This window comes from Peromyscus leucopus, chromosome 8b (genome assembly GCF_004664715.2).
Source record: "Peromyscus leucopus breed LL Stock chromosome 8b, UCI_PerLeu_2.1, whole genome shotgun sequence".
Classification (NCBI taxonomy): domain Eukaryota; kingdom Metazoa; phylum Chordata; class Mammalia; order Rodentia; family Cricetidae; genus Peromyscus; species Peromyscus leucopus.
In genome coordinates this window covers 69,504,479-69,521,555 of record NC_051086.1, presented here as the reverse complement: position 1 = coordinate 69,521,555, position 17,077 = coordinate 69,504,479, and the positions used below count along the sequence as shown (strand labels likewise).

Genomic DNA, 17,077 nt, shown 5'->3' with positions numbered 1-17,077 from the left:
GCATTAGGAAGGTTGAAAACCACTGCTGTAGGCAGTTTCCCTTTTATATATGCATTTATGATTTTATTCAACTGTATATAAAAAACTAGAAATTACAAGTGAGAGAAAACATACATTTGTTTTTCTGAGACTGGCTTAATTCAGTTACTATGATTATCCATTTGCATCCATTTCCTGCAAATAGTGTAGCTTTTTTCTGCTTTACAGCTGAAAATGCCGCATTGTGTCTGTGTAGCACGTTTTCTCTCTTCATTTCTGTTGATGGACACTTAGGATGACTTCATAACTTTGTCATTGTGAGTTATGCTGCAGTTAACATCGATATACAAGTATCTCTGTGATATATTGACTCAGAGTCCTTTGGGGAAATACCCAGGAGCTGTACAGCTGGGTCGTATGGTAGATCTGTGTGTAGTTTCTTGAGAAGCCTCTACACTGATTTCCATGGTGACTGAGCTGTAAGCTGTTTCCAGCACCCACACTGAATAGCCACAACCACCTGTAATTCTGATGCCCTCTTCACAATCACCAGTAATTCTGGTTCCCTGTCTGGCCTCTGCAGGACACACACAGACACAAGTGAAAACTTAGAAATAAGTCTAAAGACTCTTAAAAGATTACTGTCGCACAGGGACTATTTATTAAAACCAACGTTGTTGGGGGCTGATGGAAAATTGAAAAATAAAGTTCAAAATTGTGATGAAACTTTTTGATATGGGATATAATCCTTTGGATATAAATGATTATTTTTTTAATTAAGTGCTTTCTTTGTTTGTTTTTTGTCTTTTGAAGCAATGTTTCTCTATGTAGCCCTGGCTGTCCTGGAACTTGCTTTGTGGATTATACTGGCCTCGAACTTAAGAGATCGGCCTGCCTCTGCCTCCCTCGTGCTGATTAAAGGCATGCACCACCATTCCTGACTTTAAGTACATTTTTTATTGTGAATTACTGCTGCTTCTAATAAAATTGAGACACGGACTATTAAGGAACTTACTGTTTGATCTTGAATATATTATGTTGTAAATCAAAATACAAAATCATATAACTTGTACTTGAATGGTTTCTGTTTTCACTTTTTACACTGTTCTGTAGATACCCCCCTGTGGCAATACTGTGTTCCCCAAAATATTGTGCACCCTAATAAACTTATCTGGGTCAGAGAACAGAACAGCCACTAGATATAGAGGCCAGAAAATGGTGGCACACACGCCTTTAATCCTATCACTTGGGAGGCAGAGATCCATCTGGATCTCTGTGAGTTTAAGGCCACACTGGAAGCAGCCAAGCATGGTGACTCACGCCTTTAATCCCAGGAAGTGAGCCTTTAATCCTAGGAAGTGATGTCAGAAAGCAGAAAGGTATATAAGGCATAAAATCCAGGAACTAGAGCTGGTTAAGCTTTCAGGCTTTGGAGCAGCAGTTCAGCTGAGATCCATTCTGGATGAGGACTCAGAGGTTTCCAGTCTGAGGAAACAGGATCAGCTGAGGAACTAGCGAGGTGAGGTAGCTGTGGCTTGTTCTGCTTCTCTGATCATCCAGCATTCACCACAATAACTGGCCTTAGGTTTGATTTAATTATTAAGACCTTTTAAGATTCCTGCTACACACCCCAGTCTTGCTTCTCAGTGCCTTCACTATTCAAGTCTACAGCTGTTGCCCCGCTAGTCTCTTGCTTTTATCAGTTACATTTTGAGGACATGAATACATCTCTGAGCTACATTTTTATTTCTCTAGAAACTACCAAAGTAAGGATACCTTTCATTGTGAATGAACTTTAAAATCGGTTAACAATAAACAAAAATAATTTTTTAATAAATCCGTGCAGCATCTGACCCTGGTGTGTCGCACACTTTCTTAACTGTAATAAGCAGGTTATTTAAATGACTGAGGAAAACAATGAAAAAGCCAAATATTTAGGTGTTGGCAAATAGTTCTTCCTGTTCTAAGCATGACTAAGAGACATGCTAATGTGTCCATGGCTTTCAGTTTGCATCCTTCGATAAAGTAGCTGGCTCTCTCACTTCCCCTTACACACGTTTCCAAAATTACACATACGCTGATTTGTTATAGATAGGGAGTGCGTCATTTACACTTCTACCAGACAGCATAGCTGAGCATAGTTTCCTATTTGAGGGGAAGGCTTGTAAAATGTATTTTAAAAGTTATGGTAGAGAATCTAAAAGATTGTCTTTTCAAAACATGCTTGAGCTCAGTTTATGATGTTTACTTGCTGTCAAAGCTTGGAAAAACATTCACAGTTAACATCCATAATGCAAAATGTCTGTCTCATTAGGCATTAGAGAAGCATTGGTCAACAGGTATAATATTGTTTGGCTGTGTGGCTGATGTGGATGTGGGCATGACCTCCCAACTAGATGAAAGAGTAATCTCTTTGACAGTTACTAGATGGCAGAGCTTGCCTTGGGCCTTCTGCTGCTTTGGATTGAAACTGTTTGTTTGGAAAGCGTGCCTGGGGACTAAGAATGTTTATAAGGATGAGCAGGTAAAAGTAAAAGGTTGTCTTTTGACATTTCAGCTAATCCCTTCCAGCCTTTGCTTTACTTAGCATTTAGGCTATTTGCTGGCAGGAGAAGCTGGCTTTTCCACATATGCTGTGTGTCGTTTTAAATTGGGCATTGGTTTTCATGCTTGGTGATCATTATACATTCGATGAAATTCTAGAGCATTTTGCATTTAGTTTTCTTTACTCCGATTTTTAAATAGCAAAAGTAAGGCACAACAGACTTGGCTTACCTCATTACATTAGTTAGTAGGGTCATCCAGAATAGCTGGACAGGTGTTCAGCTCTATGGCATTTGCTCTTTAAGAGAGCTAACTCTGAGCTTGATCCAAATCCTAGCACTACTTTAGTCTTTTCATTCCTCATTTTCTTATCTTTAACATGAAATACTGTCTTCTTTGTAAAATTATTAGGTGAATTGTGTGTTATTATCTGTTAATCACTCAGTCATTACACTGTGTATGGATCTATATAGGAACTCACTGAATGCTGTTATTCTATACTAAGAACTTTGGTTCCCAGATTTTCCAGTTTTTGGTGTTTAGTTATTTCTTAATTTCAGTTTTTATTTCAAAATTTTTTTGCCTCCTTACATTTTTGTTTGTTTGAGACAGGGTCTTGTTATGCTGCCTGGCTATCCTGAAACCCCTAGGCTAGCCTACCCCTCCTTACCTTACTGTACCTGGCTCACCATCAACTGGTACTTTTTGTTCAGAAGTTTAACCCGAACTAAGTCAGATTTACCTTTTTCCTTAAACATACTTCCCTTCTCTGGGTAAGTTTGGCAGTTTCCTTCACTTCTAGTTGGTGACTCCAGTCCTGTAGGTTGACGCTGTGTTACAAACCGGGCCTCTTTTCTATTCCTTTACGTCACTGTTTTTAGACCATGTTCGTGGACTGTCTTTATTGTTCAACTTCCCTCACTTCCATCCACTGTAGTCGACATTAACATCTTTGTTTGATGTCTGATGTGTTTCTCGTCTTTTCTGTTTGTTTAAGTTCTTGTCAGGCAGAAAAGCATTTCTACTTCACCTTTGCATTCCTGTTACCTAGCTTAGCGGCGGCTTACATCCAGCCCAAAGTGCATATGTTGAACTGAGTTCAGTATTTCAGCTTCCACAATTCTCCTTCGCTGTTTCAGTTTTCATACTTTAAATGTTTTTTTTATTACATTTCTGCAGCATCCTTAAGAGCTACTTCAGACTAGTTCCTTTTTCCCCCCACTCAATTAGTGTAAACATTCTGAAATTGTAATACAGTCAGTCACCTGTCAGCATCTGTGGTAGATTGATTCCAGAAAACATGGAGAAAAGAACATGCTCAGATGCTCAAGTTCCTTACCAGTGTAGTGTTGCATCTAATCTATGCCTGTTCTCCTGTGTGCTTTAAATCCTCTCTAAATTATTCACAATACCTAGTACAGTGTAAATGCAATGTAGTTGTTTCACTGCAGGACTTGGGGAATAATCACAAAAAAATTATACATGTTCAGGATAGCCCAGGGTGATTTTGTTTTGCTCTAGATCTTTTCCGTCAGTGGTTGGTTGACTCCAATTAGAACGTATCAGTATGGAGGGACAGCTGTCCACTAGAATATTTTGAACTTGAATTTGTTTGTGTAAAAAAGCAGTTCATTCTTGGGCCGATATCAATATTAAGCAACAGAGACTTATGAGGCACGTGGCAGGGTGTGTTAATAGTACTGGGAATTGAACCAGCACTCCATGCTGAGCTGCCCGCTGCCAGCCCATGGCATATTATGTTAAATGCATCGCTACTATTTTAACGCTATGGTTTGCTTGGACTGTCACTGAATGCTTTTAGATGCGTTGATTCTTTTACACAAGTGTCTTCATGGTGTGTGCGTCTTTACCTTGCTCTGACTGGTGTGTTTCCTGCTGGTGGCCTCTTCTGATCACTCACTAATGCTTCTGCCTCCCACTCTCAGCCACTGAACTCATTCAGTGAAATCCTTTCTGTTACTTTATTTTTCAATTGGACCATTCCAATGTGAATTTGTAAAATTTCCACTTCAGGATTGAGGAGATGGTTCACTGAGCAAGAGTGCTTGTTCTGCAAGCGTGGGGACCTGAGTTGGAATCTCCAGGACCATCTAAAAAGCTGGGCATGGACACATATGTCTGTAACCTCAGCATGGGGGGTTGACACAGGCACATCTCAAGAGCTGTATGGCCAGGCAGTCTAGCCTAAATGGCAAGCTTCAGTTCAGTAAGAGACCCTGTCGCAATGATGCATAGAGTAATGAAGACTCTTGAAGTCTTGCTGTGGTCTGTGCATGTGTGTGTATGGGTGTACAAACCCATAGACTCACACATTTGCAACATATACACCACACACGCACATGCACACACATACATTTTTAAAATAAAATTAAAAAATTCCATTTCTCTGCCAAGATTATCTAGAGTTTATTCATTAAACCATTTTTTTTAAAAAAAGATTCATTTATTTTTATGTGTGTGGGCATGCGCACATGCATGCCCATATAGGTTTATTTGAAACACTTGTATGCAGATGTTGCTGGAGGTCAGAGGGAGTAGATCCCCTGAAATTGTACTTACGGGAGGTTGTGAACCACCTGATGTGGGTGCTGGAAACTGAACCCAGGTCCTCTGAAAGAACAGTAAGTGCTTCTAACCACTGAGCCACCATCCCCCTAAACTGTGTGTTTTTATGTTACTTAAATAGGTCTTCAGTATCTGCTGTAAAATCCTTGTCTGCCATTCTCAAAGCTGCCCTCATGCTTCCCAACTGTTGTTGTTGCCTGCCTATATTTCCCCTCCCTAATAGGTGTCGTGTTTTCTTAGTAATTTTTAATTGTATACTAGACATTACGGATGGTACAGTAAAGAGATTTTAAATCTTGTTTTCTTCTGTGGAATATTGATTTTGTTTTATAGGCAATTCAATTAGCATCTGATCATCTTGAACTTGTGTAGGTGTGATTCGATGGTTTGTTATTGAGTTTGTTGTTATATAGTTTGTTGTTATCTCAGAAAAATACTTGATCTTTAAACTGTCTCTTGGGCCTTGTGGGAGTTTGGTTTAATTCTTTGTTGGGGTTGATTTAGAATGGGCATTACTTTGAATTTTCTTTATTGTTAACATGGAGAATGGCATTTTTGATGTCTCAGATGGCCGTCAGAGGGTTAAACCAGTATTTATAGCTATCACCAGTCTGGCAATTATAGCACCCTTAAGCGTTCTTTGACCATTTATGTGTTTCTTCTATTCTTAGCCTGAGTTAGGTGATGACTGGTAAGCCATGGGTGAGTCAGCCTGTACACTCACTACCAGACCTTTAACCAGGAGCTGGCAAGATTGCTCAGCTGGTTAAGGCTTCCCCTGTGGCCTTTGTTTTGTAGGCTTGCTTGGGTTGGGGTGGCCTTTCCCACACTGGAATTGTAAAATAGTTCGCCGTGTTTTCTTGAGACTATTTATAGATTTTTCAAAGTGTCTTCAGTGCATCTGTATAGATGATAGAAGGAGATATAACGTTATTACGTGCTTCCTTGCTTTTCCAAAGTTGTCCCTAGTAGTATTTACTAGTTTATTCTCTTCTCACTGATTTAAAATTCCCCCTTCGTTCGGCCAGATAAACAGTGATCCATTTCCAGATTCTGTTCTGGATTCCAGTGTTTGATTTATCAGGTCCTGTGTTGGGATATTAGCACTACAGTGTTAAATGAGTGTTTGTTTAAATATCTAACTGAACTCGTAAGTCATTATCTCACAGATTTCTTTTTACAATTAACTTTGGAGTTATTTTATCCCACTCAATAAAACTTTCCTAACAATTTGACTTAAAGAAATGAATGTGTTGTTGATGATGGTGTGCAGTGGGGTAAAAGCTCTGAACTCTGGGAACACGAAGCCTTCAGACACTGCAGAAGTCTGTTTCAAGCCCCTAGTGATACACAACTGGAGTCTGGCTTCCTACCTAGAAAGAATTACTGAAGTGTTTAGTAACTCTTGTAACCAGAGTATCTTCATTTGTAGGTGAAAAGAATTCAAATGGCAAAGTTAACAGTCACCTGTGCAGTTTACTGTAAAACATGTGCAAGGCCACACAGTGAGCAGAGTGGCCGAGGTACCGTCGGTGTTCATAATGGAGGCACATTAAACAGTCCTCTTTGTGTGTAGGCAAATTCTTCTTTAAATTTTTAAAATCAAATTCAATCTCAAGGGAATAACACACCAACTATGCCCACCTGCTTAAAAGAACTAGAAAAGCGAATGTTATGACAAAACACTGTTTTAAGATATTCAACACTACACCTTTATTCGCAGGTGGATCTCTGTGAGTTCAGGGGAAGCCTGGTCTGCAAATCAAGTTCCAGTTCAGCCAAGGCTATACAGAGAAACCCTGTCTTGAAACCCCCCCCCCAAAAAAAAAGAAAAGAAAAAAGAAAGAAAAGAAAATAAAATGAGCCCCACAGTACCAGCCACAGCACACAGTGTAGGAAGAATAAAGCCAGAGCCTAGTAATCCCACTGATGTGAAAGGTTTCATTGCAGTGAGAATTTGCAAGGCTCAGTACCAGAGAGGATGGGACATGCAGGGAGAAGGTGCCACATATCTGCAAAGGAACCGCCTTGAACCATTAAATGAACAGTGGTTGGCATAGACATGAGTGGAACTTCCTGAGGTTGGGAAGAGTAGGTGAACAATTCCTTAACCTCATAAGATGCTGGGACTGCTTTGTGCTCTCATAGCCATGGAGTGGAGGGCGCTCATAATCCACAGGGCATTGGACAGAGAAGTTTCACTTTTTTTCTGGAAATAAATGAGCCCTAGACCACAGGATGTTTTGTGTTTAGCATCCACAGGATGCTCTGGAGCAGTTCTCATTACATTTGAAAACAAGCGTCAAGCCAGGCCGTGGTGGCGCATGCCTTTAATCCCAACACTCGGGAGGCGGAGGCAGGTGAATCTCTGAGTTCGAGGCCAGCCTAGTCTACCAAATGAGTTCCAGGACAGGCTCCAAAAGCTACACACAGAAACCTTGTCTCAGGAAAAGAGAGAGAGAGAGAGAGAGAGAGAGAGAGAGAGAGAGAGAGAGAGAGAGAGAGAGAGAGAGAGAGAGAAATCAAAATTAGCAGACTGCAAAGAGAAAAATACAGCCTCTAGTGTAGAGAAAATGTATCACTAGAAACAAAACCATAAATGACATGTTAAGGACATTAAACTATCTTATGTTTTATGTTTCATGTTTCATACAAAGAAGATGAAGAAAAGCATGACCATGATGAAAAGAGAAATAAAATTTTAAGTACTTCTATGACATGTCCAGATATGGGAAAATATATTGTGATTAAAAAAAAAGTACTGGGTCAGTTAGGTGTCTAAGAAAGATCAGTGAGCATGAATACAGAAGTAAAAAGTCCTGAAAATGAAGTATAGAGTGACAACAAGTAGACTAACTGAACAGAGCACTAAAAGTCATTGTAGAATAATAGGAAGTGGCTAAACTACTGTGCAGTTAGAGTCCAGAAGAAGAGAGAGTGGAAGGAGAAAAAGGATTACAGTAATGGTTAAAAGTTTTCCAAATGTAGCCAGGCAGTGGTGGCGCACACCTTTAATCCCAGCTCTCAGAAGGCAGACAGAGCCTGGTCTACAAAGTGAGTTCCAGGGCAGCCAGGGCTGTAACACAGAGAAACTCTGTCTTGGGGGGGAAAAAAAGTTTTCCAAATGTAAAGGAAACCCTAAACCCACTGATCCTCAAGGCCTGCATTCATGCAGAAGATGCAAAACTTAAATTGAACTGTGCATCACAATTCAATACAAAGTCAGAAAATAAGATGTCATACAGAGGACATGAAGAGCAGACTTGTGTCTAAACCTGCACCAGTCAGAATAATTTAGTGCTATCTTAACATACTGAAGGAAAAAAATGTCAGCTTGGATTTCTTTACTCAAAAATGAAGATGTAGTTATAATCCCAGCACTCAGGGGGCTAAGGCAAAAAGATCATAAGTTGAGGCCAGCCTGGGCTACATATTGAAGGACCTTGGGTCATCAACCCCCGGCTCCCAAGGAAGGCTGGCTAAAATTAATTACCAGCAAACCTGTATTAAGTAATGTTTCTCTCTTTAAACTTGTTTGTTTGTTTGTTTAAGGGCAGGGTCTCACAATGTAACCTGACTGGCTAGGAACTCACAGATAGCAGTCTGCCTCTGTCTCCCTAGTGCTGGGATTATAGATGTGTGCTACCACTCATGGGCAGAATCCTTTTTAAAGTAGTCTAGCACACAAAGTAATAAATTTCCTCATGACATCTCCACCCACATTACATTCTGCTTTGTTGTGATCTGGAAACTTAAATCTAGAGATGAGAGCAAGAAGTGCCAGGAACCTGAGCCGGGCGGTGGTGGCGCACGCCTTTAATCCCAGCACTCGGGAGGCAGAGCCAGGCGGATCTCTGTGAGTTCGAGGCCAGCCTGGGCTACCAAGTGAGTTCCAGGAAAGGCGCAAAGCTACACAGAGAAACCCTGTCTTGAAAAACCAAAAAAAAAAAAAAAAAAAAAAAAAAAGATGTGCCAGGAACCATAAAGCTATGTGTAAATCTACACAGTTAGAAAAAAAAATTTATTACTACAAAGGTGAAAATTTGAATAAAGCACAGATTAAAGGAATATTCCAATGGTAGTTTCTGAATTTGAAGTAGATAACTTAGTAATATAATATGTTAACACTGAGGAAATTTAGCATATGAAATTTCTGTACTATTACTTTACTTCTATGTAAACCAAAACTTATACTATAATTTAGAAATAGTTTAAATAAGTGCTTTGTTTACAAGAATAAGAAGAGTGTATTATGGTTTTATAGTGTTTCTAAAACTAAAATGGCATAAAATACATAAAAAGAAAATAAATTGTAGTACATTCTTATGCCACTTGTGAAACAGTCTAATACTATTTAAGGTAGATTGTGTTGTTAAGATGTGTGTTGTAAACTCTAGAGCAATCACTAAAAATGAAATGGAAACACTAGAGTCTGGAGAGGTGGCTCAACAGTTAAGAGCACTGGCTGCTCTTCCAGAGGACATGGGTTCTATTCCCAGCCCTGACATGGTGGTTTACTGTAATTCCAATTCCAGGGAATTGAATGCCCTCTTATGGCCTCCAAGGATACTGCAAACAATCATACACTTAAAATAAAAGAACAAATGGAAAAAACTTAGAGATGGAAACACTAGGGAGAAATTTTTTCTTCGTGATTTTTTAATTGATTCTTTGTTAATTTCACATCATGCACTCCAATCCCACTCATTTCCCAGTTCTTCTATGTCTGCCCTCCACCCTTGTAACCTCCCCCAAAAGAAAATAAAAAGTAAAACAAAAATCTTGCCACGGAAGCCACAGTGTGTCACACAGTCTGTCCTTTTGTCCAAATAGCTTTACTTACAAATGTTCACTATAACAAGTCGGGCTGGTTCAAGGCCTCTGTCTTCTGCTATACCATTGACACTGGACCCTCACCGACACTCCTGCTGTTCCCCTGAGTCATGGGGCTCCTGCAGCTTTGGGTTTGCAGGACCAGTCCCTTCATGCGCTCCAGCAGCTCATAGGTGGGTTAGACTTGGGCCAGCTCAAAACCCTGGATGTGGGCTTGGGTGGTAGCTGAGTTGGTTAGCCAACTAGCCCTCCCACAGCCGTGCCCCAAGGCCAGCTTTCTCAGATGCCCAGGAGAGGGGCGGGGCCAGCTCAGCGAGGCACTTGGACATCAACATGTCCTTAAATGGCAACCCAGACCACAGATGTGCATGTTGTCTTTGGTGATAACACGGGCCAGGGACATTGACACAGACCCCGCCTGGCTGTGGTAGGGCCACGGACCCAGGCATGGCCCCTGGGCCTAGACGTCGTCGTCATGGCCTCAGGTGGCAGCGCAGGCCTCATCACCAGCACATCTCCAGTTCTGCCTCTTAGTGTACAAACTACTCTGCTTTTCCTTCTCTCCCATGTCCATCACATACTTGCTCATTGTAATGGCAGGGCCTGTGGCCTCTCTAGAAAAAATTTTGATACAAAAAAAAAAAGGAAATGTAGATGGTATAATAAGAAAAAACAGTAATATGGTAATCTTAATATGGTAACCTTAAACCTGATTATAGCAATAACTTCATTAAATATAAATGAGATAACTATTCCATTCAAAAAGCAAGGATCATGATACTGGAAAAAAAAAACAAAAAAAAAATGAGATAGATTGTGTGTGTTAGTTACTGTTCTATTGATGTGAAGAGACCATGACCTTTTATAAAAGAAACATTTAACTGGGAGCTTGCTTATAGTCTCAGAGACTTAGTCCATTATCAATGGCAGGGAGCCATGATACAGGAGAAGTAGCTGAGAGTTGCATCTTGATCCATAAGCAGGCAGAGACTGGGTCTGGGATGGGCTTTTGAGACCTCAAAGCCCATCCCCAGTGATATAGTTTCTCCAACAAGGCCACGCCTCCTAATTCTTCCAAACCTTTCAAACCGTTCCACTCCCTGGTGAGGAAGCATTTAAATATATGAGCCTATGGGGGCTATTCTCATTCAAACACACACACACACACACACACACTGCCTATATAGATAAACGGGATATGTATGTGTTTCATTATGTACTTTAATATGGATGAATTCCCAAAGTAATATGTTGTAGCATGAATCCTAATTGGTCTTAATAATAAAAACCTGGAGCCAGATGTCAGGGTGAAAGCCGAAAGATCAGAGAAGCAGAGCAGCCAGCCACTAGTTCTTACCTCTACGAAATCCTCATCTTGAAAGAGAGAGCGCCTGTCTCCTCCTGCCTTATATTCCTCACTCCACCCAGCCATATCACTTCCTGTCTCCACCTCCCTAGTGCTGGGATCAAAGGTGTGTGCCGCCACTGCCTGGCCTCTGTGGTAACCAGTGGCTAGCTCTGCCCTCTGATCTTCAGGCAAGCTTTATTTGTTAGAGCATACACAGAGTATCACGACAATATGCTATGTAGTCAGTATAGACGCAAATGAGTACAGAATGCCTAATAACATTTACTTGAAATTTCAGAAAAGGCAAAAACAAGCAAGTCTGTGGCTGCCACAGCCAGGAGTTTAAGACGGCAATCAGCTGAAAAGATATCCGTGTTGAAATGATCTGTATTATAATAACCTGATGGTTACAGACTGTACATTTCCTAGAACTTATGTTATACACTGAGAATGTGTGAATTTTATTGTGTGGAAATGTTCTCACACAAATAATTATATACTTGAGAGCACTGAGAAAATGTAAGAATGAATGAACTCAGAAAAAACTCAGAACTGAAAAACAAAATACTCTGAATAAAATTTAAAATGTTAGATATTCATATGATGTTTAAAATAAGCTTTACTTATCCACAACATTTTTTTTTAATGTTTAAATTATTAGGTTGAACTAAAACGACAGTACAATGACCACCATTCAAAGTTGAGAGGCCTTTTGCCTGGCCGTCAGTGGTATGAAATTCAAGCATACAGAGCCTTAAATCAGGCTCTAGGCAGGTGAGTGAAGTAAAATCGATTACAGTGGTACTGTCTGGGGTGTTGTCTGTGCCCAAGAAGAAAAAGTAATGTTTGCTACTTTTAAAAATCAATGTGGAAAGCTGGACGGTGGTGAGCCACAGCTTTAATCCCAGCACTTAGGAGGCAGAAGCAGGTGGATCTCTGTGAGTTCAAGGTCTACAGAGTGAGATCCAGGACAGCCAAGGCTACACAGAGAAACTCTGTCTCAGGGAGAATTAAAAAAAAAAAAAAATCAATGTGGTAAAATTTCATTTAGTTTGAACTCTAGGAAAATATGTTTTTCATGGATGTCAGAAGTGGGAGTTGAGAACTGTGGCGAGCCCTTTACCAATTGAGTCATCCTCATTCCCAGCCTCTGGAGGTCACTTTTTAAATTATCGTCTCAAAAATAATTTTTTTAATTTTTAATTTAATTTTTTTGTTGTTCTCTTCAAACCAATTACATTGTTAAGCTGCTGCTGTCTTGCTGCCTTTCCTGTCTGGCATGCCGTTTTCCTTGGCACCCAACTGCACTGCATGTTTTCTATTTTCTTTTTGGTTTTCTGAGGCAGGGTTTCTCTGTGTAGTTTGGTGGCTGTCCTGGATCTTACTCTGTAGACCAGGCTGGCCTTGAACTCACAGAGATCCTCCTGGCTCTGCCTCCCAAGTGCTAGGATTAAAGGCATGTGCCGCTACCACCCAGCTCACTGCACGTTTTCTTGAAATATTTTGTTTTCTCTTCCTGGTGACTGCCTGTTTCTGTTTGAAGTATAGTATTTAGCTGATAGTTTCTAGGAAAGCATGAATATATATTTTTAAATTATTGACTTTTACTTGTTATACTAATTTTTATAAAATTAAGTATTCTTACCTCTATTGATTTTTTAAATATTAATATAAATAACACCTTGAACTTCAAGAAAGCTTGTGAAGTACAAATTCCATTGGATTCTTTATTATTTATAAACTCCACATATTAGCATGTTTGATTTGTCAGTTGATAACACCTAATAGCAATGCAAGTTGGAACCTCCTAATTTAATTTTCCTGTTTTGTTTTCAGACTGGTTAATCTGAAACTAAATTACCTGGCTGAGGTCAGATAGTTATTAAATGGCCCTTCACATTGTAGCCCCACCTACACTTTTAAAACCACAGAATCGCTTTTTCAGCTATATTCCCTATCTCTGTCCACTGACATTTTCACGATGAAACCTACCATATTCTGGCATGCCTTTCTGCCTTGGCACATAAGCTTCCATGCTATTCATATGGCATAGTAACATTATAGCCTGATTGAAGTCATGTCTATGTGGATGCCTTCTATTTCTTTACCTAGACCTCTTTATACCCCAGTAAACCCAGAAGATTATGTACATTATCTCTGTTGTAGCATATATTTTATCATCAGATCATAGCTTGTGTGTGTATTTGTGTCCCTTCCCAACACATGTATACACTTGCATTCTCAGCACCCTCCTGTGTCTCAGCTTGGCATGGATGCTTCAGAATTGCTTGGCAAAATAGTGGAAAATGTAAGGTTTGCTGCTTTGCCTCATTTTACATTGCCAGCCAACTTCTAGAGCTTCAAAACGTGTTTTTCCAAAGTACCACTAAAGTCATACATTTGGAATATTCACACACAATACTGTGCCTTTGGTATATTAATTGTATTGTCATTTATTGATTTTCAAAGACACTATCAGCAAATAACCATTTGTCACAAAATGTAGACAGAGTTTTCCTGTCCTGGCAGCACTCCCAAATAACCACTTAGAAGCATAATATTAATTGTAAATGCTCAGCCAATAGCTCAGGCTAGCTAACTCTTTTTTTTTTTTTTTTTTTTTTTTTTGGTTTTTTTGTTTTTGTTTTTGCTTTTGTTTTTGTTTTTCCGAGACAGGGTTTCTCTGCGTAGCTTTGCGCCTTTCCTGGAGCTCACTTGGTAGCCCAGGCTGGCCTCGAACTCACAGAGATCTCCCTGGCTCTGCCTCCCGAGTGCTGGGATTAAAGGCGTGCGCCACCACCGCCCGGCAGCTAACTCTTAATGTTTAAATTAGCCCATATTTCTTATCTACCCTCTGCCATGTGGCTCATGGCCTGCTACCTCATTTTCTACAAGTCCTGCTTCCTTTGTATCTGCTGGCATCTCCTCTGACTCCACCCTTCTTAATCTCAGCATCCTTGGTTTGGTTGTTCCACCTATACTTCCTGCCTGGCTAGGAAGTCAGCTTTTTATTAAACCAATTCAAGTGACATACCTTTACAGTGTACAAAAGGATTTGTACACAGCATTTCCCTCTTTTTGCCTAATTAAAAGGAAGGTTTTAATTTTAACATAGTAAAATTATATATAACAAAAACAGTTATTAAGTAAGAATTACAATTACTATATCTAGCTCATTTGTATTTGTCAAAATTAGAGAAAGTATTCTATTATCTGTTTTATCTTTATGATTCTAAAGTTTTATACCTAATTTACCTTTCATCATAACTAAGGAAAACTTTAACCATGACCTAGTCTCAACTCTGTCAAATACCCCAGAAGAGTGAAATGTTACCTAATGACAGGGACATCTGGCCGCCTGAACAGTCACCATAAATTCTTCTGTAATGTGGGGGCATCCATCTTTGGCCTATAGGCCTAGTATATCTGACAGACTTTTCTGAGAAGCAGGGAATTTTGAACGGCTGTCCTACCTTGTCTTGGCAAAGTCTATCAGTCACTTCTTTTGTGTCCTGCTGGTCCAGTTTGGACAGTATACAGTCAGCAATTGAGCCAAGGGCAGTTTTTTGCCCAAATGGCTAGCTTTTGCCATAAGGAAGGCAAACTTCATATGGAGTTTCTTCATTGCCCATTATCTCCTCTGAAGTAAATTGGTGCTGCCAGGAGTAGAGTGTCTTGCTGTCATGAAAAGCCTTAGATTATTAAACATGTTAAATGCCTTATTCTGTAGGTCTTTGAAGTATTTGAAGACCATCTGTCTATCTAAATATATCGAAACATACCTAATATGACTATAAGTTTGACTACTATAGATAACTATTAATTTGTATTTCTTTTTTTTTTTTTTTTTTTTTTTTTTTGGTTTTTCGAGACAGGGTTTCTCTGTGTAGCTTTGCGCCTTTCCTGGAACTCACTTGGTAGCCCAGGCTGGCCTCGAACTCACAGAGATCCGCCTGGCTCTGCCTCCCGAGTGCTGGGATTAAAGGCATGCGCCACCACCGCCCGGCTAATTTGTATTTCTTAATTATATATTCCATCTTAAAAAGTTATATAAGCACAATACCCCAAACAAGAGTAGAAACATACATATAGTATAGCAAAAATAACTTTAAATTTGTATCAGTAAACCAAACTCTATTCCAATGTAAAATATTTAAAACTAGTAGTTGCTTTTTAATTTAAAAGTAGATTCAATAGTCTACCCTTTTATCCTATCATTTCTATATCCCCCCCCCTTTTTATTTTCAGAAAGAGATCTGTGAATCTAATCTCCTTTGTTCAGCTTTTTTTCTGACCATGACCAGCAACAACTTGTAACCAACCCCGCTTAAATGATAATAAATATCCATAACTTCTCTTTTGGGATGTGGGTATCGTTGTCTAGACTATTTCCTGTTGTTTGGGGGCGCTGATAATCTTTGGGGGAACCTTGAGAAAATCAGGATAATTGTTAAGTCTTGTCTGGAATAGTTTGTGAGACTGGACCATCTTAGCAAGCATCCTTGAAACTGTTTTGGATGCTGGACCATCTGGGCCATCTGTTTTCATTAGTGTCTGGTCCCCTTGCTCTGAAAATACATAAAATTTTAAAGGTAATTACATACATATCTGCATTAATACAAGTATAGACTGTTAGCCAAAGATGATTTTTTTTTTTGTTAAGTGTGTGAACAGGTAAAATATGCATCACATGTCTTATAGCTTTTCTAGGATTGTTTCTTTATGTCTGTAGTCAGGGTTTTAGCGGGTCTTCCTCAAACAAACCTGATTTTCTTTAACCTGGAATGAATCCACAGCCTCTCATTTCCTGTGGAAATAAAAGCATAATCTCTTCCCCAAAGTAACACATCTTTTGATTTCCATTTTGAAGTCAAGACATTTTTAAAATATACAGATTGATTTAATCCAACAGTTTTTGTAATCCATTGTCTCTTAGGAGCTATCACTCCTTCCTCAGCAGTCAAAAAACTCAAAGCCAACAAAATAACGTACAGGATTCAGACTCTCTCTGTATGTGGTTTATTTTATTTTTATTACTCTATTCCTTTTTAAGGACTTTCTCTACCCTTTTCTCTCCCAAGCCTATGTATATTTTTAAACACAGTGTAACCCGTTTAGAGTTATTTTTTTGGTTTTTGTTTTGTCAGAATCTGTCTTTACTGTGTATCTGTAATCTTTTTCTGATTGCATGAGCTTTTAACTACTAAGCAGCGTGGCTAGGACCCCTGCCTCTGTTTTGCTGGCTGGCTCCCTCCTGCAGGTAGCTGCCAGGAGATTCTTTTCTGTACTGGACTGCAGCTAGCCAGTATGAGAGGCTACGGGAACCTGTCATGCTACTTATCTCATGGTATGCTGGCTGCCCAAGTCCACAGGCAGCAGCCAGGAGATGCATTCCTGTTCTGCGGCCTGGCATGAGAGACACAAGACTAGGAAGCTGCTCTTAGCTCTGATTCTTTGTGTCTAGAACCCTTTTCCAAGCTCTTTTTCCAAACTTTCTCAGGTTTTATGTGGATGTAGTTGCTGAACATTTGGGTGCCATTTGTTGGTGGAAGTTTCTGTCCTGCCAGCTGCTCCCAAATAAACACACTGAGGCTTTTTTGTTTTGGGTTTTTTGTTTGTTTTGTTTTGTTTTGTTTTTTGAGACAGAGTTTCTCTGTGTAACAGCCCTGTCTATCCTGGAACTCACTCTGTAGACCAGGCTGGCCTCAAACTCATGGTTCTGCCTCCCAAGTGCTGGGATTAAAGGTCTGCACCACCACCAGCTTATATTAATTGTAAATGCTCAGC

The 17,077-nt window shown here is 39.7% G+C and overlaps 1 protein-coding gene across 1 annotated transcript in view; it reads left to right on the top strand.

Annotated features, from left to right (window-relative positions):
* Window positions 1-17,077, top strand: part of Brip1 (BRCA1 interacting protein C-terminal helicase 1) — a 143,595-nt gene that overhangs the window by 113,463 nt on the left and 13,055 nt on the right. Inside the window, exon 17 of the mRNA XM_028878291.2 lies at window positions 11,952-12,064. Within this exon, the coding sequence (XP_028734124.1) occupies window positions 11,952-12,064 (113 nt within the window). The remainder of the gene's footprint in view (window positions 1-11,951; window positions 12,065-17,077) is intronic.